This window comes from Pieris rapae, chromosome 22 (genome assembly GCF_905147795.1).
Source record: "Pieris rapae chromosome 22, ilPieRapa1.1, whole genome shotgun sequence".
Taxonomy (NCBI): Eukaryota; Metazoa; Arthropoda; class Insecta; order Lepidoptera; family Pieridae; genus Pieris; species Pieris rapae.
In genome coordinates this window covers 3,678,280-3,705,488 of record NC_059530.1, presented here as the reverse complement: position 1 = coordinate 3,705,488, position 27,209 = coordinate 3,678,280, and the positions used below count along the sequence as shown (strand labels likewise).

General features: G+C 36.9%; 1 protein-coding gene, 2 long non-coding RNA genes and 1 pseudogene across 4 annotated transcripts; 3 read left to right on the top strand and 1 right to left on the bottom strand.

The window, feature by feature from the left end:
• The first annotated feature begins 7,485 nt into the window (after positions 1-7,485).
• LOC123690151 lies at positions 7,486-9,613 on the top strand. Its single transcript, XM_045633137.1, has 2 exons — positions 7,486-7,783; positions 8,822-9,613. The coding sequence occupies exons 1-2, from the start codon at positions 7,651-7,653 to the stop codon at positions 9,466-9,468; spliced, it is 780 nt and encodes a 259-aa protein (XP_045489093.1). The 5' UTR covers positions 7,486-7,650; the 3' UTR covers positions 9,469-9,613.
• LOC123690157 lies at positions 7,681-10,310 on the bottom strand. 2 transcript variants are annotated; one of them, XR_006750953.1, is made up of 3 exons: positions 9,733-10,310; positions 8,554-8,710; positions 7,681-8,425 (listed from the first exon to the last, which is right to left on the bottom strand). It is a non-coding gene; the product is annotated as an uncharacterized LOC123690157 (long non-coding RNA). The 2 variants fall into 2 exon arrangements; XR_006750954.1 differs by having other exon boundaries at positions 7,681-8,420.
• A 107-nt stretch (positions 10,311-10,417) lies between these two features.
• Positions 10,418-10,972, top strand: LOC123690158. The gene is made up of 2 exons (XR_006750955.1): positions 10,418-10,643; positions 10,729-10,972. It is a non-coding gene; the product is annotated as an uncharacterized LOC123690158 (long non-coding RNA).
• Positions 10,973-17,891: 6,919 nt separating this feature from the next.
• Positions 17,892-19,340, top strand: LOC110998876 (annotated as a pseudogene).
• Positions 19,341-27,209: the final 7,869 nt, after the last annotated feature.

Below are 27,209 nucleotides of genomic sequence, written 5' to 3'. Positions count from 1 at the left end.
TGATGTGAATAGGCTTAGAATGCAATTAGAATGAGTTCGTGCACATCAAACACAACAACAGCGAGCACGACATAATTAAATTGAGCGAATCCGCAGACGCAGTGTTCCTGTGATTCTTGAACGAGTTGCATTCCACTATGATCCGGCAATTGATTACTGTGCCGAAAAATTGGTAACAATTGGGAATGAAAATAATATAAGACGTTAAAATACACTGGTGAATCTACTGGATTATGTTGTGCTGGAGACAAAGTAAAATTGCCACAATTGGTCCCACCACCAGATGCTTTACGCTCTTTAGTTTCTGGGATTGGAAATGATTCTAAGCACTTCTTGGCCAACATTCATAAATATAATAACTGTTCCAGATGACATCATTTGGCGCAACACATATTATACAGGACAATTTCATCCCCACTTTCAAGGTATTATACCAGAATATTTATTTATAGAAAAACACTTTTTTAACGGATTATAGTTATGTATTATTGTATTTGAACTTATAATTATTTGTACATAATTTTAAATTTAAACCGACGTTTCGCGTGCTTTACAGCGTGCGTGGTCACGGTGACTGAAGACAAAGGTGTTAAATGTCAAAAAGTATTACAGCTGCAGAAAATGTTGTGTTATCTGTATTTATTTCCCCGGAGTTGGTATCGACTAAAAGATGTAGGGTTTTTGCAGAAATTGCTTACGGTGTCCTCCATTTTCGCGGATTGTTTATTTTGAGATTTTAATTTGGATATTATTGGATCCCAGGTGTTTGATAATTTTAGGCCGTCCTAAATAATAAATCAACAAGATATTGAAATAGATAATCGTTGGATTGTTCCATATTCACCCATTTTATCAAAGACATTCAAAGCACACATCAACGTTGAATCTTGTCATTCAGTGAAATCTATTACATTTGCAAATATGTAACCAAAGGAAGAGAAGGAATATGGCTGTGATTGGAATTGGTGCAGAGAATTCCAATGATGAAGTTACCCAATACCAAATGGGCCGCTATGTCAGTAGTAATGAAGCAGTATGGCGAATATTTTCTTTTCCTATTCATGAGAGACACCCTTCTGTTGTTCACTTAGCTGTGCATTTAGAAAATGGACAAAGAGTGTATTTTACAGCACAGAACGCAGTACAAAGAGCTGCTCAGCCACCATCTACTACATAAACCAGTTTTTTTGAGACATGCCAAAACGATGATTTCGCAAAAAGATTGCTATATTCTGAAATGCCAAAATATTATACCTGGAATCAATCCTCAAGGAGATTTATACGACGGAAACAAGGAATACCAGTTCCAGGATATACAGATGTATATTCCACCGATGCGATTGGTCGGATTTATTCAGTACATCCAAGCAATAATGAATGTTTTTATTTACGACTGCTATTAGTCAATATACGTGGCCCAACATCATTCCAACAGTTACGAACTGTTGATGGTGGATTGTGTGGATCCTACAGAGAAGCCTGTCAACGTTTGCAATTGCTTAAAAATGACGCTCATTGGGATCAAACTCTCAATGATGCTGTAATATCATCAACCGCTCATCAAATACGAACATTGTTTTCTATAATCATATCAAAATGCTTCCCATCAAACCCAATTGATTTGTGGATCAAGTACAAAGATTATATGTGTGATGATATTTTGTATCAAATACGGAATAGAATGGGAAATCCAAATATACAAATCAGTGAAGAAATTTACAATGAAGCATTGATTTCAATTGAGGACATGTGCTTGATAATGTCAAACAAACTATTGATTCAATTAGGCCTGACCGCGCCCAATCGTCCAATGCATGACGCTTTTAACCAAGAGTTGCATCGAGAAAAACTGTATGATCTCAACGCTTTGAAAGAATTAATTCAAACAAATCTTCCACTGTTAAATGAACAACAGAAGTATGTATTTGAAACTATTATGAAAGTAACAAATGATGAAACTGGAGGGATTTACTTCTTAGATGCACCTGGTGGTACAGGAAAAACTTTTTTGATTTCATTAATATTAGCAACAATTCGCTCAAAAAATAAAATTGCACTTGCACTCGCTTCGTCGGGAATCGCAGCAACTTTGCTTGAAGGTGGTCGAACAGCTCATTCAGCATTAAAATTGCCATTAAATATGCAAAGCAATGAAACTCCAACCTGCAACGTTTCGAAGAACTCTGCAATGGCAAAGGTTTTGCAGCAATGTAAATTGATTGTTTGGGATGAATGCACGATGGCATATAAAAAATCTTTGGAGGCTTTAGACAGAACCTTAAAAGATCTACGGAGCAATAATAACCGATTTGGTGGTGCAATGGTTTTATTAGCAGGAGATTTACGTCAAACATTGCCAGTGATTCCACGATCAACGCCAGCTGATGAACTCAAGATGTTCTCATACCGCGCATCCCAATGATTCCGACTGATGTGCCATTTGAGTTTAAACGACTACAGTTTCCAGCGCGGCTTGCTTTTGCTATGACTATAAACAAGTTCCAGGGGCAATCATTAAGTGTTTGTGGTATTAATCTAGAAAACCCATGTTTCTCACATGGTCAATTGTATGTTGCCTGTTCCCGTGTTGGAAAACCATCAGATTTGTTTATCTATGCGCCAGGTAATCAAACAAAAAACATCGTATACCACAAAGCACTACAATGATAACAATAATAATTATGATTAACACTATTAACAATAAAGCGATTACTTACTTTTAAATCCTTATATATGTTTTATTTAATTATTATTTATTCACAACGCCCTATCACCAGGGTGACGGTTCTGTTCAGGAGAATTTTTTAAAGTACGTAGGCACAAGAACTGCCACATTACAAATCTTTTTGACAGGACGAAGTCTGTCGGGTCAGCTAGTGTATATATATATATATATATATAACTGATGGACAAAATTTAAAATATTACAGATACAGGGACCAATTTATCACTTACTGGGGGCACTGTTACCACTACCTGATGCAGATCATCAATTTTTACAAATTTATTTTATGGGCAATTCAGATGCGGAAGTTGATAATCGTTGTGCTCACAATTCAACAGTGTTTCTTCATCAGATTAACAATTTATTAAACATGTTCAAAAAAGCATTTGATCGGGTGCCATCTGATACCGTAATATTATCATTCGAGCAGACAAAACGCCTGCCGGTGAAGACACAAGAAAGTTTAATTCACCTACCATTGATGAAGTGGCTGTTGTCATGGTGGGAGAAAATTTACAATCTAGAGATATTGTGCTTCATCGTCGGAATAGTGAATTAAAACGTGTATCTGAAACACGTGAGCTATGATGTAACATGATTTTAATATCAAAATGGTAAATCATGTAACAGGTAAATAAATTGAGCAGGATTAAATTATATTTTTAAATTCAATTCATCTAAGTAACATTTATCAATTTTTGATTGCAGGTGCTGAAACCAACAAAAAAGTTAGTGCTATGAATTTCTATTCATACAGACTCATGATCAATCAAGGTGAAATTAATCATATTTTGATGTGTCGAACGACTTTGATCAGTTTGCAGTTGACATGTATGACAAAATTGAGACTGAACGATTAACAACGGTTTGAACCAACAACGCTACGATCAGAGGAATACATTTGTGGCGTAGCCACAATGCATTTAATAAAACTAACTACTATATAAATACAATAATATAATATATGTAAAGAAACTTGCATGTTTCTTTATAGTATGCTAGGTGGCGTTTGCAGCCGTCGCGGTTGAAAGTTTGACAGAAGTAAAAAGTCAGTGTGATTGAAATCAATATTGTTTAGTTTTGAGGTTATTGTAAAAAGGGATTGATAATTATAAAAAATAGACTTTTAATGTAGTTTCTTTATTTTCAGGTAGGATATTGTTATTTAAGTTAAAGATAATGTAATTAGTATAATGTGTAAGTACTAAAATAAATATCTTTATTTTCAGAGAAACACGATTGTTTATTTCGATTTATCAATTCCATATAAAATAAGATATACAATCTTATAAAACTACATTTCTAGTTAAATCGAGGAACATGGAGAAACTACTATTTAAATTTATAGTATTGGGGTCAACGGATGGAAAAACAAATGTGATATGCATAACCTCTATTGAGACACCAGATGGACGTGTATTTGAGATGCCAGATGAGTTAAAGCCTGTAAGTAAGCACACTGCTATATTATCTTCCAATGTATATACGAAGATCAAAAATTCACTTAAAAAAAGACATCAGTCACGCTCAGTCTGGATCCCTCTAAATATTGAGTTGAAAGAAATATATATGGATGAAGGTGAATATATACAATTTGGTGAACAGTATTTAGATGAGATTAAAGGAGAGGCAATGTCCTCAAACAACAACTCTAATAACAATGCACCAGAGCAAAAAAATATTGGAAAAGTTGCTGATAGATTTTTATTAGAAAATTTTTCAAATAAAACAATGAATGCTGACCAATGGATTAGTGAGTTTGAGAGTGAATGTGGGAGATATGAAATTATACAGAGTGAAGAGAAAATTGAGATTTTAAAACATCAGCTAGAAAAACAGTGCCTAGATTGGGTTTGCGTTCTTTTCGGCCTTGTGTTCTTCCAGGGGTCACCACTTTAGGTAAGTTTGGTTATGATAAATAAAACTCCCTAATTACTTGTCGAGAAGAGGTTGAAGATGGAACTGAGTATATAAGAATGTATATTGAATATTGAATGAATCTAAATAAATGAATAATATTTTACAAAACTAGGTACATTTGTATAGAAAACTTAACCTATGCTTAAAAGTAGTAGTAACATGTTGTCTTAAAACGTTCAGCCAATCCAAAACAGACCAAGGACGCCAATTCGAAAGCAGAGTATTTGCATCTCTTTCTCGCTTACTCGGAATTGAAAAAACGCGTACAACCTCCTACCATGCACAGTGTAACGGTATCATCGAAAGATGGCACCGTGTTCTTAAGGCCGCATTAAAGGCAAGACTACAGACCGCAAGAAGCTGGATAAACGAGCTACCAACCGTCCTACTCGGAGTACGCACCGCTATGCGAAGTGACACTGGCGTAAGCGCCGCCCAACTTACCTACGGATGCAACATTCGCTTACCCGGTGATTTTTTATCAACAACCCGTGATGACGTAACCATGGACTCTGCCTACATCGACCAGCTGCGCGACGCAATACGGAACTTGCAACCAATGCCGAGCCAACCTCATAGTAATACCAAACCGATATTCATACACAGAGACCTACAAACATGCGAATTCGTATTTGTACGCATAGACGCCGTAAACAAGCCATTACAAGCACCTTACGACGGACCCTACCGCGTGCTTAAACGAGACGACAAGATATTCACACTGCAATTGCCTAACCGAGAAATGAATATCTCTATCGACAGACTCAAACCTGCCTACACTATCGCCGAGCAAGATATGCCTACTAATACAATACCAAGTAACTGTAACAAGCAAAGCACATCGAATGCGAGCGAACCACAAAACCAATCAAATAGCCTGAATCAAAACAATAACGACAAGAAATATCAAAACGACAACCTGAAACATCACAACGACATCGACAAGAAATATCAAAACGACGATAACCTGAAACATCAAAATGACAACAGCCTGAAACAACTAGACATTGGGAACAATTTAACACCTACAAGGACAACTCGCCGAGGCCGCGTCATACGCCTACACTTCGCTAGAGGGGGAATCCTGTAGGTGACCAAATTAGCTGTTAACGTTATGACGTTGATACATGAATAAATTGTTCTGAAAAGAACAGTTATACGTTTGCGTAAGATACGAGTGTGTTCTGAAAAGAACAGTTTGTCAGTGTTATCGCATAGGCTACAAGCATATCGAAGTGATCTCGGGAGAACACATCCGAACGCTTCAGCCGCTGCGCGCAGAAAAGGGTCAAATTTTTGCCGCGCCTCGCTTTTGTTGAAACACGAGTCAGGTAGCGAAAGATCCCTTTCGGCCACACCCTGCGCGTATTGGCTGAACGTTTTAAGACAACATGTTACTACTACTTTTAAGCATAGGTTAAGTTTTCTATACAAATGTATAGAAATATTATTCATTCTTAGTTTTGTAAAATATTATGCATTCATTCAGATTCTTTCAATATTCAATTTACATTCTTATATACTCAGTTCCATCTTCAACCTCTTCTCGACAAGTTATTAGGGAGTTTTATTTACCACAACCAAACTTACCTAAAAAGCCTAGAACGATCTTCAATGAATTTTCATCTAAACAGGATACAATATAGCTAGCATATGATAACACTTCTCCCGCCCCGTGAACAAATTCTCTTGTCCTCATGCCAACTGATAATGCAGAAGTAAAGAGCTGTGATGAATCTGCAAGACAAATGTGCTGTTGGTAATGATCTGATACCTGGCCGACTTCTCAAACAACACATCGAAGTTTTGGTACCACCCACCACTTACTTATCACGTTAAACGCCTATAGAAAAAAATAAAAATCGTAAAAATACTTTTGGTCGTAATTTGTTTATTATGTTACGATACGTATAGAAAATAAGTTTTATTCAATTCTGTACATGGGTTACATAGTTACAGTCAAATACATAGCTGAGGTCACCGGTGCACCCCATGGCGCACAAATACAGAAAATATATTTTCGCATTATTGTTATCGCAAGTGATAGTGATAGTGAGTCGGCTGAAAATTTTGTTGCCGCCAATATATCGCAAAATGACCGTATTTCCTCAAAATGGTCGAAGCCAAAAAGACGACAGCCATTAGTGATTCCTTTCACCGAGTTCGAGGGTATGAAACCTCCATATTCTAATTTGCTGAAAGAAGCTGGCCCTATTATGATCTATTGGTGCCTGAAGAAATTCTTGAAATGATTGCTGAGCAGACAACTTTGTTCGCAAGTCACAGCCAGGCAAACAAAGCCTGGAATCAAGGTCTCATTCATGGAAGCCAACAAACAAGACAGAAATAAAACAGTTTCTTGGGCTGGTTTGGATTTGATGGCCGGCGGCGGGAAAAAGTAGTTTGAATATGACTATACGTTGAGGTCACCGGTGACCCCCATTGCGCTATGATAGAGGAAGGGTGAGCGTTTAGCGTGTTAAGCAACCTCTTCATGGAAACAAGAGTGTTTTCGGACATCTACAAGAAATCTCTCATAACGCCTAAGGGAGGTGACAAGAGCCTTGTAGAAAACTACAGGCCTATCTCCTTAGGGTCCGTTCACACAGACCGGCTCGGAGAGGAGAGCAGATTTTTATCACGTTGGAAACAGTGTTTTGAGTGATTGTAGTAAAGTTTATTTTTGCATTTGCACCTTTTTTGTCATTAAAAATGCCTGAACGCGCTTCGTGTGAAGTAATAAAAGGAGCCGACCGGCTCCGCTTGCGTGCTCTTTCTCGCTCGCGCAGCCGATCGGCTCTGATTGCGTGCTCTTTCTCGCTTGCGCAGCGTGTCGGCTCCGATTGCGTGCTCTTTCTCGCTCGCGCAGCCGATGGGCTCCGATTGCGTGCTCTTTCTCTATCGCGTAGCCGATCGGCTCCGATTGCGTGCCCGCTGCGGCCGCGCCGACCGCCATTTTGATAGCAACATTTGAACGTAATAGTTGTGCGTACTTGTACGAAAAGATGAATGATGAAAAATTAATAATACTCGTGTCAAAATATGAGTGTTTATTTGACATAACCAAGCCATCATATAGCGATCGGATAATGAAAGACAATGCATGGGAGGAAATTAGCAAATGTCTCGGAATAAGTGGTAAGTAAGGTTTTCATTGTTTAAACTCGCGTAGCCACTTGGTCTTGCCAATCTAAAGCACCACTTGATGAAAAATAATCCTTAAATTTATTCCTTGTGGTTAGAACTGCGTCGCTATTAGAACTGTTTTCATTATTATTGTCTGTTATTGCTGTTAATAAATTTATATTGCTGTGAAATTCATTCTCTTGTCCTGGCGTCCGATTTTCTATTAAAAAATTATGTAAACATGTAGTTGCTAATATAATTAAATCACAGTACTTCGGCTGAATTTTCATTCGTTTTTGATAAATTTCAAATCTTTGAGTTAGCATTCCAAATGCACATTCTACGACTTTTCTTGCCCTGCTTAAACGCAGATTAAATACTTTTTTTGATAATTCTGTTCTTGCTTGTTCTCTTGGATACGGCCGCAATATATTATTGCTCAAAGGAAATGCCTCGTCTCCTATAAAAACATGTGGTAAGCTTTCAGTGGTACTAGGTAGAGGTTTCTTTGGGGGCAGCTTTAACTTATTGGTGTTGAGTTTTTTCCAAAATTTTGAATTCTGTAAAATTCCGCCGTCGCTATTTTTACCATATGATCCGACATCAACAATTAAAAAACTGTATTTCGCGTCGACCACAGCTAGTAACACTGTACTGAAAAAGTTTTTATAATTATAGTATAAGCTTCCACTATTATCTGGTGCCTGTATATTGACATGCTTTCCGTCTATAGCGCCCAAACAGTTAGGAAAATTCCAAATATTAAAGAAATCACGTGAAACCTTTTCCCAAATTTCTTCATCTGGCATCTGCATAACTATGGGCATCAAAACATCACAAATTACTCTGATTGTCTCATGAATAATTGAATGAACTGTAGAAATTCCCATTCGAAAATTAAATGACAAGTTTTTGAAACTGCAACCAGTGATGAGGAATCTGTAAAAATAAAACAAACACACAAAATAGAAATATAAGACTGCCGTACCAAAACGAACTATAAAATAAAAAAGAGTTATGTTATTAATTTTTCATTTCTGTTCTTTCCAGTGACGCAGTGCCAGGATCGTTGGAAGAAACTGCGAGATAACTTCAGAAAAGCCTATTATAACCGAAAAGGCAAGAGTGGCGATGGTGCAACTACGTCCAAATTGATAAAATTTGAAAAAGAACTTTCTTTTATAATACCATTTTTTCGCAATCGAAACCAAATATCTAATGTAACATTATCATCGGATGATTCAGAGCCTGGCACACCAATACCACCACCATCGACATCATCTAAACGTTCTGACCATTCTGAAGTTGAATCGCTTGCAAGTACTTCTGGCTCGAAAAAGAGACCACGCTTAAGCAAAGATGTTGCTACGGTTTTCGAAGAGTATCTTGAAGAAAAAAGAAATACTACACCCCGTGACAAGGCATTACGTAATTTTTTTTTGTCTATGTCAGATACAGTGGAAACATTCCCAAAAGAAGTCCAAGCACGAATTAAAAGGCGCGTGTTTAACATTGTTAATGAAGCTGAATTAAGTCTGTATGAAAATAGTACAGATTTGAATTATTCTTTGTCTATAAATTCACCGCCATCGACTAATCAATCTACTTACCTAGTGTCAAACGAAACCTATATTCCTCAAAACTATCCAGATCAGACTACTTACGGGTACAATACCAGCACACAAAATACAAAATAATAAACAATCAAAAACAATAATAATTATAATAATAATAATTAAACACACACAAATCTGTACTATTTAATTACATTTCATTAACGTAAATAATGCTTAATAAATGGAGGGCTGTGATTTTGTGATCTATTTAGATGTTTGTGTTATTTAACATGATAAGTATAAGTAATTTACATTTCATTAACGTAAACAATGCTTAATAAATGGAGGGCTGTGATTTTGTGATCTAAATAACATGATTAGTATAAATAATTGTTTTTTATTTACCTTAAAGTTACCGTTAACCTTTCTTCGGCTGTAATGGTGCAACGATAATTTGTAGTCTTTTTTGTTATATGTACTCTTAACAAATCTGTCAATTTCAAAAATTGCCAATATTCCATACGATAATACTCATAAAATTTTAGGCTATCTCTCTTCAATTCCTCGAAAATGGTGTGAAACTCCCCATGGATTAGTCTGTTTTTCCAAATATGTTTTACCCATATTTGTTTCCGCTTGCGCTTACGTTTCCTATGTTCTATTTCAAGTAATCTTGCTAACAAATATATTTCTTCGTCGGAGCTATCTAAATCCATGTTTCGAAAAGCACACGTTAACACACCGAAAACAAAACTTAGACTGCGCGGAATACTGGCACTGCCTTTGTAGTGTATCCACCCGACTCCGAGCGCATCCGACCGGCTCCGAGCACATCCAACCGCACCCGCTTTCAGATCTCTTCCAGCCGGTCGATGTGAAATAGTTGGCGGCTCCGCTCCGGCCAATTCCAAGCGTATACGACCCGGTCTGTGTGAAAAGAAAAAAGCAGGCCGATGCTCTCCGAGCCGGTCTGTGTGAACGGACCCTTACTTCCCATCCTGTCCAAAATCTTGGAACGTTTGATGAATAGGAGATTGGTTCATTTCCTCGACAAATACAATATTATTTCAGACTCCCAATATGGTTTTCGTTCGGGTAGGTCCACTGATGACGCAGTTCATAACTTGACCGAATTTATAGTTAGGAATATGGATAGGAGGGAAAAAGTGATTGGTGTTGTGATAGTAAGAGGGTAGGAACGAGAGGACGGACACGGTTGGTGTTTGCCGATAATTGGACGTGTCGGTGACACACTTAATATTAACATTTTGGTGTTATATAAAATTTTGGTTCTAGTGTTATTACTGTGTTGAGGGGTATGTGTTTTTTTATTATTATTATCTTGTGGCTTAATTTTGTTTTAGTATTTGAAATGTTTTTTTTTCTGGTTTGTTTTTTTAGCTTTATGAAATGCCCTCAAATTTAATATTCATAAAACAAATGTTTGGATGAAGATAGTGTCACTGTGTTGTGAACACTCCTGTACAATACAGCGGGTTTTGGTGGGATGACCCAAGAATAAAAATCCTCCTGGCGCCCATAACCTATTAGTTAATGTTAATTTTAGTTTATAAGTTTAGTTAATTAGTTAATGCATGTTAGTATTTACTTAGCTTAAGGTTTGTCATAAATATTTCAAAATGTGTTTATTTTGTTTTATTTTATAGTTCAAAAACCCATAACAGTGTCTTCATGAACTTGTGCAAAGCATTTGACAGCGTTTCTGTTGAAATACTACTGCACAAAATGGAGAGATTGGGCATTAGGGGCATAACTCAACAACTCTTCGCGAGTTACCTCTCTGGAGGTACGCAAGTTGTGAGGCTGGTTGATTGGACTAGTACTGAGCTACCTGTGACCTTCGGTGTGCCACAGGGCAGCGTACTGGGACCCACACTGTTTTTTTTATATCAATGATTTGTGTAGGATGTACCTTAGGAATGGAAAAATAGTGGCATTTGCTGATGACGCAGTCTTGTTGTTCCATGGTCAGGATTGGTCTGAGGCGTTTCAACATGCTTAGATAGGTCTGAATTTGGTATCTGATTGGCTATATACTGGGTATTTCAACAAGAAGTTTGTTTTTCAATTGTGGCAACACCGAAAACGTGATAGTTTTGACATTTAGTTTTTGGCGGTATTCGTAGTAGGTGCTTTGGCAATTATTACAATGAATTCAATTTCGCTCGAAAATCGCATTAAAATAATTCAAATCTACTATAAAAATGGTGGTTCTGTTAAAGTTACATTTCGTAAAATTCGTGATATTTTCGGCCAGCATAATCGTCCTTCTGAGACCGCTGTTAAGAATTTGGTCGCGAAATTTGAGTCGACAGGCTCGGTACAAAATGTGCCAACACCAACACGTGTTCGACCGGGTCGTTCAACAGAAAACATCGCCGCCGTGAGCCACAGTGTTGAAGAAGATCAAAATTTATCAATTTCACGACGTTCTCAACAATTGGGGTTATCCAAAAGCACAACATGGCGAATTTTGCGAAAGGATTTGGCTTTGAAGCCTTACAAGATTCAACTGGTGCAGGAATTAAAGCTGATCGACCATCGCCGCAGATTTGCTCAGTTCATTCAGGAACAACCTGCTGGTTTTTCTGAAAAAATCATTTTTTCAGACGAAGCCCATTTTCATTTGTCAGGGTACGTCAACAAGCAAAATTGTCGCATTTGGGCTTCTGAAAATCCTAAAGCAATTATTGAGAAGGCTTTGCATACTCAACGTGTTACTGTGTGGTGCGCTATGTGGTCTGAAGCGTGATTGGGCCGTTTTTTTTTCGAAGATGAGGCTGGAAATGCGGTAACAGTCAATGGATCACGGTATCGCGAGATGTTAACCACTAAATTTTGGCCTATTATTGATGACATGGATATCACTGAAATGTGGTTTCAACAGGACGGTGCCACATGTCACACAGCCAATGAAACGATCAATTTATTGCAAACCAAATTTCCCGAGCGCATAATTTCGCGAAATTCAGCTGTTAAGTGGCCAGCCAGATCGTGTGATTTAACATCACTGGATTATTTTTTGTGGGGCTATGTTAAAGACAGAGTCTATACGGAGCCAAAGTGAGTCCATTTTGCCAAAAAGTGATTAAAAATTTTGATGAAAGAATCAACATCTGTCAGCGTGGTCGTGGTGGACATTTGCCAGATATCATTTTTCATTCATAATTGCCAAACTTTTCTCTTTGTAATACAATAAAAAATTTATTCATTTTCCTCTAAATTCTTTGTTTTATTTTGTTTTAGAAAACAATGTTCTTGTTGAAAAACCCTATAGAAGTTCTCTGGCCCTTAATTCGGATAAAAACTAATTCATAACAGTGTTTAAATAAAACGAAAATTACATTGATTAACATCAGTGCAGTGAGTTCATTAGCCTGGAGTCATCGGTCCTCCGATCACTACGATTGGTCAATTTAAGTATGCGAACGTAACCGTATATGGCAATTTCGGTGATGCAAACAATTTGAGTGTATTTCATCATAGACAATATTAATTACTTCTCATATTTCACTGTACTCATTCAAGTTACGCTGGTGCAACGGATAAATATTTTGTTATCACTATTGAGGTTCATAGTTCGTACCTGAAGAAATCTTTAAAAATCAGAATAAATTTAAAAATTATTAATTATAATTTATTACGATTTCAAACACTTCAGATAATAAATAACAACATAAACTCTTATGGTAAAGAAGAGAACATGGCTGACTATAAGAAATGTGACGCCTGTTTGAAAGGTTTAGCAAAAGCATAAGCCGTAATTTTATGAGTATTGGGGCTTCAGCACAAGAAAATAGAGGGGGAGATCGGAAAAAAGTCAAATTTTCAGCACAACGCAGATTATTGCCGAGGGAGCATAAATTGCAGACAATACTTATTATCGGACCTATCCAGAGCCAGTTACAACACGAAAAGAACGAAAACAAAAAAAAATAATGGATGATCAATGAAAAGGTTCATAAACTCCGGGCAAGGGCTTTCTATGACTTACTGAAAGAAAATAATGAAAATTTGTTAATTTTGAGCTTTGATTGCCAAAAGAATCAACCGATGTCCAAAATACCGGATCAAATAACGTATTATTCCCGGAAACTGTATATTTACAACTTTACTGTTATTGTAGGACACTCTAAAACGGAGCTTAACAAAGAAAATGTCTATTCTTACACGTGGAAGGAAGATATTTCACCAAAAGCCTCCAACGAAATTGCAAGCGCTGTCTTCCAATGCTTGTGTCAATCAGTTGAACATATTTATATGGGGATAAGGTTTTTATTTTCTCTCCTTTTTATATTGATATCGCGTTTAAATTACCCGCCTCATCTTTGTTTGGTTGGAGGTGGCCATATGAAAATATGGAAATGTTACTATTGTAGAAAATAGCCTAAAATTTGACCAAATTTGATACCAAACTACTAATATATGCACTTAAATAAACAACAAATAAACAAATAATACCAACCACCAAAGCAACACATTTATTCAATAAACTTACAATATATACACGACCCTCTTGGGGACCTCACCCCAGGAACATAAAATTAATCTACAAAATGGTCATTGAACCTATAATAACTTACGGGGTCTCAATCTGGGGACACGCCGCCAATAAAAGATACAACAAGAAACTTTTACTAAAAACGCAGAGGTTTTGCCATCAGGACCACCAGGGCCTTCAAAAACGTCTGTGTTCGTCAACGAACGCAGCGATCGCCCTCGCAGGTTATGTTCCTTTGGACCTCAAACTCCTGGAGTCCTGCAAGATCGAAAGTGCGCGAATAATAATTGACGGAAGAGGATTTTTGGAAGGGTGTGTCCAGTATACCCCCCATATCTCTATACGGGGTCTTAAAATTTTTACAAACATTTAAATATCTTGGTCACATTTTGACACCCGACCTCAGGGACGATGCTGATATAGATAGGGAACGGAGAGCGTTGTGTGTCTGGGCGAATTTGATCGCCCGCAGGTTTGCGCGATGTTCAATAGATGTGAAAAAAATAAATGTTTAGAGCATTCTGCACATCATTTTATACGAGCGCCTAATGGTCGAAATATATTCGATTGTCATACAACGTTTTCCGTATCCAATATAATAATGCGTTCAGAGTGCTGTTGCGGTTGCCTCGATTCTGCAGCGCATCGGGGATGTTCGCTGAGGCGCGGGTGGATTGTTTCTACGCCACCATGCGCAAGAGATGTGCATCCTTGGTGCGCAGGGTGAGAGCTAACGGTAACGGCATCCTCCGCATGATCGCGGACCAAGTCGATTGCCAATACCTCAATCACTTCTATTTCATGCGGAATGATTCCGGTTGGAATATAATGCAAACCTACTAACACTTAGATTTAAGTTATTAAGTTGTATTTACTAAATAAATAAATAAATAAATAACATTGCTATGGAACCTTGTTTTCCGAAATAAACAATTAAATAAAATAAATTATTACTCTATCTTGAACCCTGCAAACATGTATTATCAGTGGATTAAAAGCTACTGGTATTTGACCTTTGAATGTTGATACTTTCCAATATAGTGACTTTGCGCCCCATGTTAATGATCGCTCAGATCCTACAGAACAATCAGAAAATGTTCTAAATGAAAGTGAGAATTTATCGATGAATCTTGAACATTAGATTCTGCTCCTAAAGAGGAGAAATTATGTATACGCCACATTGAAACTGTTTTCTCTTTTTTATATTTCTGAGAGTTTGTTATCATGATCACTTTTATTAGAGACGGGCCGGTGGGATCGATTGTCACGGCAAATCCTTTAGGCTGGATGCAGGGTGAGTCATTTTAAGTATCTCTCGACCTTTTCATAAAATTCTCTAATGCTTCTCTAACACACAACATTTCACCAAGCCATAGCTGATAGAGGACAAAAATCTTTGTGTTTAATTTATTTTATTATTCTTTATTACTAAAGTTGTCATATGGAACATGGTTGCAGCTCCTTACAAACGTTGTGTAAAAGAAAAAGCTTGCCGATTTAAAAGAGTGGCGGAGAGTTTATTACCAGTTCTTCTCTTCCGTTCTACGCCTTTGATTTGAGAACTGGCAGTTAATGTAAAATTAGAAGCATTTAATGTATATTTCTTTTTTTGACGTTCATAAGTGTACATTATGTTACCTACATGAATAAATGATTTTTGAAAACTTCTCGCAATGCCGAAAAAGAAGCGGAAGAGGGGTGGTATCGTCCCTTCAGGATCAAGCCAGCAGCCGCTGGAGCCTGGAACCCAAAGATAAATATACCTATATATAGAGTAAAAAGGTGTTTACCACCTTGACACCTGACACCAGATACCGCGTATTCCCGCGGTACTATACGTACTATTAATAAATATAAGGTCGGAATAATCTGTAACATTTGATTTGCCTAACAATGCAAATATGTTTCTGAAAACCAGAAAGTGCTTGATCAGTTATCTTTTAAAGCTTCAATACCAGATAAAATGGAGAAGGGTTGCTAGAGACAGAGTACAATGGACATTGTTAGAGGAGGCCTTTGCCAAGAGGCGCACTGAACTAAGAGATATTTTATACATAAACAGACACCACTATACAAAGGAGAAAGCAGTTCAGGATAAGAGGCTTATTAGGGTAAGCAGGGGGAATGGCGCTCACCTCTCTAGCTCCGTTAAAATAGTACATAGCATCACGCCACCTCGTGTGAAGGGCGAGGGGAGGGGGCCTCTAACGGGCAGCGATGCGACCGGACAGTCAGCCCGCGTCATGCGACCGTGAAGTGCGTAAAGCAGAATCTGGATTTCGCGCCACGGGAATATACCCAATTAACCCAAACGTTTTCACTGATCAAGACTTTTTGGCAGCATCGCTGATAGCACTGGAATAGGAACAAACAACTGAAAACCAAAATCCAAATGCCCAGGTTAATGAAAATGTGCAATCTGAAGGTACAAGCATAATTTCAGGACATGCAAGCTGTGTAGGGTGAAATGGCTTTGGAATTGAAAATGCATACTCTGCGATTAATTTGGGCCACACACAATGAGGAAGTGTGGCATAGGCGACAAAGAAGATTTAATTCCTGAATGTGTCTGGAACAAATGGAGGAAATGCCGGAGTTCTTGTTCATGGAGCGTTTTAGATTAAACAAAAGAACATTTAAACAACTTTGTTGCGATTTGCGGGCTCATACTGCTACAGGAACTCGCGAAATACCTTTGGAAGTAAAGTAAGTTCCTACATAACTATACTCAAGTAAATTGAAACTCATCTGTCGGGTCCGTCAAACAGGAATCAATGCTCTGAATCCGTTTCAGCAGTTATTTATAACGAAGATCTTGCTGGTGGCCATACAACTCCGGTATCCTTTGCTACAATAGCAAAGACACCAACTGTTGCACCACTTTCTAAGCCAAGGAAAAGACAGCGGAAACAACATGCTACCATACTGACGGCGACTCCTTTGAAAGTTATTTTAGAGGAGAAAGAAAGGAAAAAAATAGCGAAACTCACTCTGTTCCAATAAACAAATAACAAGTCAGGCACTTCATGCGACGTGTCAGAAGTGATAGTGGTAGTTTTTCATTCATACCTACATAGGCACTTTCCGTCACATTTGCTTACCAACATAACACAGATGTTTATTTAGACTCTTGGCGTCATAATGTAAATATATATTCCACCCGTTAAACAATGGTTCAAATGTATGCGTTTTGGACATATTGCTAAATTTTACCGTAATTCGGAAGTGTGTTCAATTTGTTCAGAGAAACACAATTTTAAATCTTGTCAGGTTGCTCCCAAGGATGCCAAATGTGCAAACTGTGAGGGTAATCATATTGCTATTTCTGCTAAATGCTTGAAAAAAAGGGAAAAGGTAGAGAAAATAAAACATCCTATTCGGCCAATCAGCAGGCTTAGACAAGTGGACATCTAATATCGTGAACAAAAGTAGAATAGAATTAAAATGTATGGGAATGACATTTATCACGTGATCTACCTTATCGCAAATACAGCGATCGTTTTATTTCGCAGCCAAGTGGCATAGTTCCGTCATGATTCGTTATCGCATTGGATAAACAGAATGCGTCGTTCGCTACGCCATACAAATCGTAGCCAAGTGGTACATTTTGACAGGTAATGTAATCATCAATCGTATCGTTTAAGCGATGACAAATCGTACGCTAGGACCCTGTAGATAACCACAAAAATGGCGGTTGTTTAGTCAGCTGTGTAGAGTGAAGTGGCTTTGGAATTGAAAAAGCATACTCTGCGATTAATTTGGGCCGCACACAATGAGGAAGTGTGGCATAGGCGACAAAGAAGATTTAATTCCTGAATGTGTCTGGAACAAATGGAGGAAATGCCGGAGTTCTTGTTCATGGAGCGTTTTAGATTAAACAAAAGAACATTTAAACAACTTTGTTGCGATTTGCGGGCTCATACTGCTAGAAAGCAGCCTTTGGAAGTAAAGTAAGTTCCTACATAACTATACTCAAGTAAATTGAAACCAACCTACTCAAAGATTCAATTATAATACAGCAGTATTTTGTCCGTAGGTTCTGTGCACGCTGTGCTTCCTAGCGACAGGATCGTAACAACGAATAGTTGGTATGACCCAACACTTACCCCAACGTACGACAAGTCGTTGCATAAAAGAAGTCGTGGCGGCACTTAATGATCAAAGCATTATTAATCAATGGATTTTATTTCCACATTCACACCAAGAACGGACGAGAATAAGACAAGAGTAAGTGCTTGATTTGGCTGTTACATTTACAGTTGCTTCTCTTCCCAGACAACCTTGAGACAGTTATAAAGAAAATATGTTACAGGTTACTGGTTTATCCCCAATTTTCAACTTATCACCGAATATATTATATTCTGCCTACCTTTTCTTTTTATGTTATTTTCCTTGGGTTTTCAGGTTTCAAAGAAAATTTTATGTACCGGGAGTAATTGGGTGCATTGACTGCACCCATATTGCTATTCTGAAGCCGGATACTGACGAGCATCTTTTTTTTAATCGAAAGGGCTACCACTGAATAAATGTGCAAATGGTAAGTTGTGTTGATAGTAAATAGTAACCTACCCAGTCTACATTGTAGTATGTAGGCACTTTTAATTTTATTATTAAGATTTAATATTCACATCTACACATTTGCTGGTAAATGTGCAGATGTGAATATGCTAAATGGTACATACTCCTTGAGTAAAAGCCTCCGCCATTTCTTTCCATTTATCTCTGTTTTGGGAAGAAAGGAAAAAGGCTGGTTGAAGTATTTTTGTTTCATTTCTATGTAATTTGTTTACAGATTTGTGACCATGATTTAAAAGTTACAAATGTAAATGCGAAATTCAGAGGTGCAACACATGATTATTTTATTTGGGCAACCAGCCAAATAGAACCATACATGCGGGAGCTTCATCATAACGGGGAACAAACTTGGTTGATGGGTGAGTAAATTATTTTATAAATATAATAAAAATCTTAGAAACATATTTGCTAAGGTAGTTTTTTGCCACCTTTTTTTTGCTAACTTTGGGACACCTGTAACCTATCTATACCCTATTAACATTTATTTTTTGTTTTAGGTGATTCAGGTTGCCCTCAAACAGCTTATGATGGTACCAATTCTCAATGCTGCACCAGGGTCACGAGAGGAGGTTTACACCACACGCCATGTTCAAGCCAGAAACTGTATTGAGCGTTGTTTTGGCTTACTAAAAGCTCGTTTGAGATGTCTGCTTAGGCATCGTACCCTTCATTACCAACCCCAAGTTGCCAGTCAAATAATAACAGCATGTTGTGTGCTACACAACATTGCACTGGACGCTCGCTTGCCAACACCTGGCGATGTGGCCGAACAGAATGAGGATAATATTGGTGGTAATGTACAAGCTGGTGATGCTACCTCCGCTGATGGCCACCATGGCACTTTATTTGCCGATTATTGTTTTGTTGTTCTTTATTATATATGTAATTAGTGGCAAAATATGAAGGCAAAAGCTAGGGTACTAACGCTTTGGAAGCCCAAAGGAAGAGGATATGAGGACCAGCACCGCCTGAAATGGGGCCAATTGACACGCAAGTGATTGCAGTCATGCCACATATAATGCCGTCAATAGATGTATCAATAGACAGTGACACATTAACTACAGCAGAAGGTAAGATCATGTCTCAAAGATATAATTCCTCATCGTTTTTAACCAACTCAAATCCACTGCTGAACATAGGCCTCTCCCAAATATTTGTGAACACTCTGTTCTCACCTCTACCAGACTTCTGGACAGTTATATCAGTTGACCTGCATGTAATCTTACCAATAAAAGCCAAACCTACATGTTAACGTATTAGACTGTTCACTTATCTAGCTGGTACTATGGACAATGACGATTAATCTGGACACCAAAGAGGGCTAGAGTTCAAAAAAGAAAAATATAAAGGAAACGGTTAAAAAAAAATAGGTTAAAAATGACATTATTTTCAGTAATTAAGTTTGTTTGTGGAAGAGCTGGGAACCCTAAGACAGGTATTTTTTACTTGAAGGGGTTTCCAAATCTTGTTACACTTTGAAAAGAAAATGTACTTAAAATGTATAAAGACTTTTTATTATTATTATTATTATAAGAGTGTCCAGTATAGATGCCACATTTAAATATAAGCCGGGAACAAAGTTGACGGAAACCATTGTTGAGGTGAACCACACCATTGAAAGTGAATCCTTTCAGCTATTTGTTATTATTTGCCACACAGACAGCAAGCAGAAAAAATAAAACTTCTTTCGAAGACATTAAAAAAATAGTTGTGGCAAGAGTTGGACCACCACAAAATAAATTGAAATAGAAGTGGAACATATGAAATTAAAAAATCAGAAATAGAATTTCTTCGAAAAAAATATAAATTAGAATTAGAAATGGGTACAGTGAGAATCTCACTTGGATCTCACTGTGAGATTCAACAAAAAAGAACCGAAGAGTTAAAACACAATTGTTCTCAAAAAGTGGGTACGTGCACTTAGTAAAAAGCGATATATTTAGGTTAAGCTACCCGAGTTCGTAAAGCACTATAATCATGCAATGGGTGGCGTGGATTCATTAGATCAACTTATGAGCTATTACAGAACATTTATAAAATCATAAAAATGGATCTGGCAGTTCTTCAAGAACTGGGAATAGTTGTAAAATACGATGCAAGGGAAAATCCCGTGTCAAATGTATAAAGTGCAAAGTTTATTTATGCCTAACCAAAGACAAGAAGATTTTTTTCCTAATTATCGTTCTTACTGTGTTTTTGTATTTATTCCAATGAATAATGGAATAAATACAAAAACAAGGGACGTTCCCTCGCGAACTCGGTAGCGTCCGAAAGTCGAGGCTTCTCGCCTTGCCACGCGAGACAGATACAAACGCGACAACCTGGCTTTGCTCTATTGGCGTGACTAGGAACTAAGTGGCGCCAACCACCATTACTATATCCATATTCACTAAGTACACGATACTCTTGTATTAATTACTGTGCATCATCTAATATTTTAATTGTAAGTCTCGAGTTCAATATTTATTTCCTGTAAAACATGGAAGTTTAATTATCGACTGTGTGGACTGACATATAATCTTCTGCCGCAGCATAGCCGGCAGCGGTTTATAACCCTCAAGAGAATTTATTTTATTTCATACAAATAATTTAACCATTGTAATTAATTTATAATTTAGTAATAAAAAAATAATATTATTTCATTTTGGAGAAACTTTGCAAACTTATTCTTATTACTATGTAATAAGAATAAGTTTGTCCACATAGTAATGTGAATATTACGTGCCCATCAAGAAAAACGATTTCAGCCGGGAAGAAGTTGAGCTTCTAACTTCGCTTGATGCTGAACATAAAAATGTGCTATAAAATGTTAATAGCACAATTAATGGGCTTTTGGCATTGCTAAAACTTTGAAAGCTAAATACGGAGGCTTAGAGAGTCAACATTTAAAAGCGTGTAAAATCTCAATTTATTTATTAACACTTCGTTGCATTACATACAAGTAAAATATTAAACATAATTTAATGAAAAGCAACTGGCGGCCTTATCGTTTTAAAGCGATTTCTTCCAGACAACCACTTTACTCAAACCTTGCGCAGAATATTTTCTTACACAACCTTCCCGAGGACTAAATTCGAATTCGACGGACGAAATTCGAAGCGAGCCAGAAGATCGTCCTCAACGGCCAAGGATTAGAGGCGGCGACCCTGCCATGGCTGGATAAACAGCAGAAGTGCAAATTCCCAAATGTTCAGGCTTTACATTCAAAATGTGCAAAAAATGTCGTGTATCTTTATGTGATACGAAAAAAAGCAATTGTTTTTATAAATATCAAAATGAAGAATAAATAAATACATTTCAAAAACAATATCCACTCTTATTTTACCTATACTTGCAAAATCTCAATGAATGCGCAATGTAGTTTATAAAAAACACTCACATTATTGCAAAAAAAGTATAGTAAATTCATTTCTAGATTTTTTTACTCATTTTTCCTAGACAGTAATACATGTCTATTACACAAAAATATATTTTTTTAAAACGTGAAACAAAAATCGTCCATTTAAGAATTACAGAATACAAAGAAATATCTTGAAAATGTAAACCGATCTGATGATACATTTAATATGCCAAATAAAAAGTCATACAATCAGAAATGACAAAAATCTTAGAGTTATTCAGAAGATACATCTGAAGAAAACATAGAAGAAATAGTAGAGGAGAACTGAGATTCACCATCACTAAAGAAAGATTTGACATTACAGGAAGAATAAAATTACAAATCCAGCAAGAAGCCACATGTTATAGCGTGCGTACTAAAAAAGAGAAAGATTTTGATAAAGTACTAAAAAAAGAAATGACGACATTTGAAAGCGATGGAGTCCGAGGAGAATACTTGTCTGCTGTTCATGATTATTTGCTGACAATAAAGCCGACAAGTGTAGAAGCTTAAAGGGCCTTTTAGGCCGCAGGCTATATTTGCAGCTCTATTAGAAGTCGTTTAGCTGATGACACAATCAACAATATTTGTTTTCTACGATCTTATTTTCAAAATCAATATTGATTTTTTTTAACACTTATATTTTTTCAATTATTACTTAAAATAATTATTTATCGTTAGTTGATTAAACAAAAGAGTTCTAAACTCATTATTGTGATAATTTTTGCCATTGTCAAATTACACAAATATTTTTTTTTTAAACGTGAAACAAAAGTCGTCCATTTAAGGGTTAAAGTTTGGTTTCGGGTTGCAACTCAGTGAATTGTGAAACATGGTTTTGGACATTCGAATTTTAATTGTTCGAACATTTACGAGCGAGTTACACATTGGTTTATAAAAATGGGGAAGGAGCAAAGTAAAGAATAAATCGTGATTGCTCAAAATGCTGACTGATCGGGATGGCCTAAATTCAGCTGATGTGGAACAGCTTCACTACAACCAAAAAGTGACAAATATTATTTTGGCGATTTTCCTCGTAATTATCATTTTGGGAGAAAAATTCATGGTTTATAAATTATATAAACGCTGTCACATAAATTAGATGCGGCGTTGGCCAGGAGCACCTTCAGACGTTCGATCACCAGGCGTGAACCAAGGCGAGAGGAGAAAATTCCGGACTCCTATCCTTATACATTATACACATGTACTTAATAAAAAAATTTTTCTGTGTACTTAATATATACATTTTATGTAAGAATTTAAATGGATGATGATATATTAGAGTTTAATAAGCAAAATCAGAAGCGTCATTTGCGGAAAATATTAGTTTACTTTTTTAATGTGAGCAGTGTTGGCTTCAGCGTGCGACTCTCATACCTGAGGTAGAAATGATCCCCGGTTGTGCACAAATGGACTTTCTATGCGCATTTAACATATGGTCTAATAGTGAAGGAAAATATCGTGAGGAAACCGAAATGTCTTAGACCCATAAAGTCGACGACGTGTGTCAGGCACTGGAGACTGATCACCTACTTGCCTATTAGATTTAAATACGATCATAAAACAGATTCAGTAATCTAAAAAGAGGATAAGAAGAAAATCGAGACATAAAAAGAGGTTGTAGCGCCACCGATTTATTTTTTTGAATAAAAAAAAATCTGCTGCTGAGGCGCATAAATTGCTCGTAGAAGCATATGTTGATGGTGCTTTGAGTGAGAAAACGTGTCGAGAGTGGTTTCAAAAGTTTAAAAACGGTGATTTCGACGTAGAAGACAAAGATCGCAGTGAAAGGCCAAACATTTACGATGCAGAATTGGAGCAATTATTGGAGGAAGATTCATCTCAAACATAAAAAGAACTTGCTCTAACATTAGAAGTCACTCAGCAAGCAGTCTCACATCGTTTAAAATCATTAGGACTGATTCTTAAACAAGGAAATTGGATTCCGTACGACTTAAAGCCAAGAGATATTGAACGCCGATTATGCTTAAGTGAAATACTGCTAGCTAGACATAAAAAAAGGGTTTTTTACATCGTATCGTAACTGGTGATGAGAAGTGGATACATTATGACAATCCAAAAATAATCATGGGGTAATCTCCATTAAGTCTTATAGTGAGTGTTTTTGTGCGTGAACTATTATTGTAAGGCAATTTCAACATCAGTCTAATCTCTCTTGTTTCCAAACTAACAGTTTCTCCATCCTTACGGCTGACGTCTTTTTGTGCCTTCGCCCTAATAAGGAGCAATACATTGAGGTATGTACTCAGGACTTATTTTAGTATAAGAGATTACGTATCGACGGCCACCGAACCGTTCTTTGTGATACACCTGATATTAAATAGTGTGACTATTTAAGGATTAATGTTTCGAAAATTACATTCGCATACGTACGTTAGCATACCAATTTGCCGAAAAGCTACAGATTCAACACAATTTTGATAATGAAATCCAGAGTTGTCTATCAGGCAAGCAGAAGGTTTATCTGTCGCTAGGGCTAAAGGTCTTAGCAGAGAAGAAGTGAATAATTTTCATGAACTTCTGACAAAAGTCCTGGCCGATAATGATCTCTTGGATAAGCCTGAAAGGATTTATAATAGGGACGAATCAGGAGTTCAGCTTAACAATAAGCCTGGCAAAGTTATTGCAAAGAACGGTGCAAAAGTAGTAAATTCTGTTACATCTGCGGAGAAAGGTGAAACAATGAATATCGTAGACTGTTGCCATTGGTAATTTTCTCCCACCAGTAGTAATAATTAAAGGTGTAAATAAGAAACCAGAATTCGAGAACGGTCTACCACTGGGCTTGAAAGTGTACATGAACAAAAAGTCGGCATACATAAATACCGATCTTTTCTATAAGTGGCTTACGGAACACTTCATAGCTTTGAAACCGCAAGGTAAGGTTCTGCTTATTTTAGACGGGCACTCATTTCATTCATCCGCACCAGACATGTTGCAAGTTGCTTCTGATAACGATATTATTTTGTTATGTTTACCCAGCCACACTACCTAAGCTTTACAACCGTTAGACGTAGCGGTGTTTGGGCTATTCAAAACATACTTTCATCATGAAACTAATCAGTTTATGCGCGCAAATACAAATAAAAAGATAAGCCGTTAATGCTGGAACCCTTATACGCAACGCATCGATACGCGCTACTACACCTGCAAATGCTCTTGCTGGCTTTCGAAGAAGTAGGATTTCTCCACTAAATCCTAATGCTTTGCCCGATTCTGTTTTCACTATATTGCACATCGCAGTGACAATGATCCTGATCAACCCTGTGTGCTACATCAAACTACAACAGCGCTTCTTCAAACATCTTCTTTAAACGAAAATGCAGAACCTTGTGAGCATGTTGAAGTTGGACACAGAACACAAACTATTTTTCTATCTAACTATTATCTAATTGTCCAACTACATTTGAAAACGAATATTGTATGTCGCAGACCTGAACATAACACCACCCAATACCTGTGCCATCAACTTCATTCAACCGAAACTCACCTAGCCTTTTGATCGACCCTCAGATTTAAGAAGATACTAATAGGCAGATATTGTCAATTCTAGAGAAAAACTAAAAGAAAAAAGGGATATTGCTGACAAGAAAAAGAAACAAATAGAATCTATCAATCTTTGCTGAAGAAATGCTCAGTCGATTTTCCACTTTTGACAACATCCTTTTTTCTGACGAGGCTCATTTTCATTTGTAATAGGTCCGTAAACCAACAAAATTATCGCTATTGAAATGACGAGAATCCGCAAATGAAAAATCAAAAACCACTGCATAGTCCGAAAGTATGTAACGGACGAAATATCAAGCAAAAGAATTATTGGCCCTTTTTTCTTTGAAGATTCGCGAGGACGAAATGTCACCGTTAATACCGACCGCGATGTTGCGATGTTAGATTGGATATTTGACTCCCTGCGAGATCGAGAATAGGGAATACGAGGACTTGGTTTCAACAAGACGGAGCGACCTGTCACACATCAAATGACTATGGCGGTTGTGAGACAGATGTTTCGTGCAAGACTAATTTCCAAAAGAGGTGATTACCCTTGGCCCCCATGTAGCCCTGACTTGACGCCTCCCGACTTTTTTTTGTTTAGGGGATACCTCAAACATCAAGTCTACATGAAGAATACGAGGAACATCAGTCAGCTCAAGGACAATATCCGTGGAGAAATGGCAGCTAACACCCCAGACTTATTGACAAGAGTTTTCACAAATCTGTGTTCCCGTTTAGAGGAATGCCATCTTCGAGAGGACCGTCAAATAGATGATGTAATTAAAAATAATAAACTACATTTAATTACCTAATCATCATATTTTTTATTTCTACTATACCTTTTATATTTATTTTTTAACTTATACTTAATAAATGCACGTGCAATATTACGCCACCTGATATTTCTAATAACACATACATAAACATCAAATTCAACTAGGTCAAAGGCCATTTTAGTAATACTGGGAACAAGGCGGCTGGCAGATCTCCCGCAAACTGCCATTTTTTTTTTCTATATACAATGCCCTTATGGTATTCATCAAACAGGCTTAAAAGGAAACGACCAAGCTCTTAGAAAAATGTTTTAACAATGAACCTACAGCCAGACACACAAAATATATATTTTAAAATCTACAAAACACTAACACTTTCATTCAACAATGCCCAACCACGTTTCAAATACTGTTACTGGGCATTATTTTGCCAAAAACCACACTGTAGACACAACACCTACAAAAACATATAAAATCTCATCATACATAAAAAGTATAGAATCCCTTCTGAAAATGGGAACTAAAATTATCGACTCAATCAAATATGTAGGAAAACTTGTAAGTCACTATAGTCAGACTGAATTTAAAGTATCTTATCTAAGAAAGGAGCCAGGCTTTTCGAGAATATTTCTTTTCCCCAATGTCGAAGATATTCATACTGTTTTATACCTAATGTTGAAATGATTCCGACTGAACCTGAGCCACCAACAATTAGTACTACTAAAATATCAAAACTTTACACTTTTTCTGGAAATTTTTCTAATTTTACTGTGCAATAGTTTTTATTATGTTATATAACAACAACTTTGTGCAGTGCTTATCCGCACAAAAGATTTCATAAATTAAATATTTATTTATGTGATTAATTTTTTAATTAGGATTGCCGGTTAGGTATTCTCTTTATTAACGATTCCATTTGTCGCTTCAAACTTTCCAATTTTGTAAAGAAAAGGGAATGGTGCTGAATCCTCCTCGATAACAATCAACCTTATTTGCCTCTGCTGTGCCAACTGGGTCCAACATCACAACAAACTTATAGTTTATCCCAGAAAGCAAAAACTAAATCTGCGATTAAAGACGAAAAGTTTACAAAGAAGGAGCATCAACGAAAAATTACCAA

Coding starts and splice junctions, on each gene's coding strand:
- LOC123690151 (XM_045633137.1), top strand. CDS start 7,651: ATGAATGATGAAAAATTAATAATACTCGTGTCAAAATATGAGTGTTTA. Junction 7,784..8,821: donor CAAATGTCTCGGAATAAGTG/GTAAGTAAGGTT, acceptor TGTTCTTTCCAG/TGACGCAGTGCCAGGATCGT.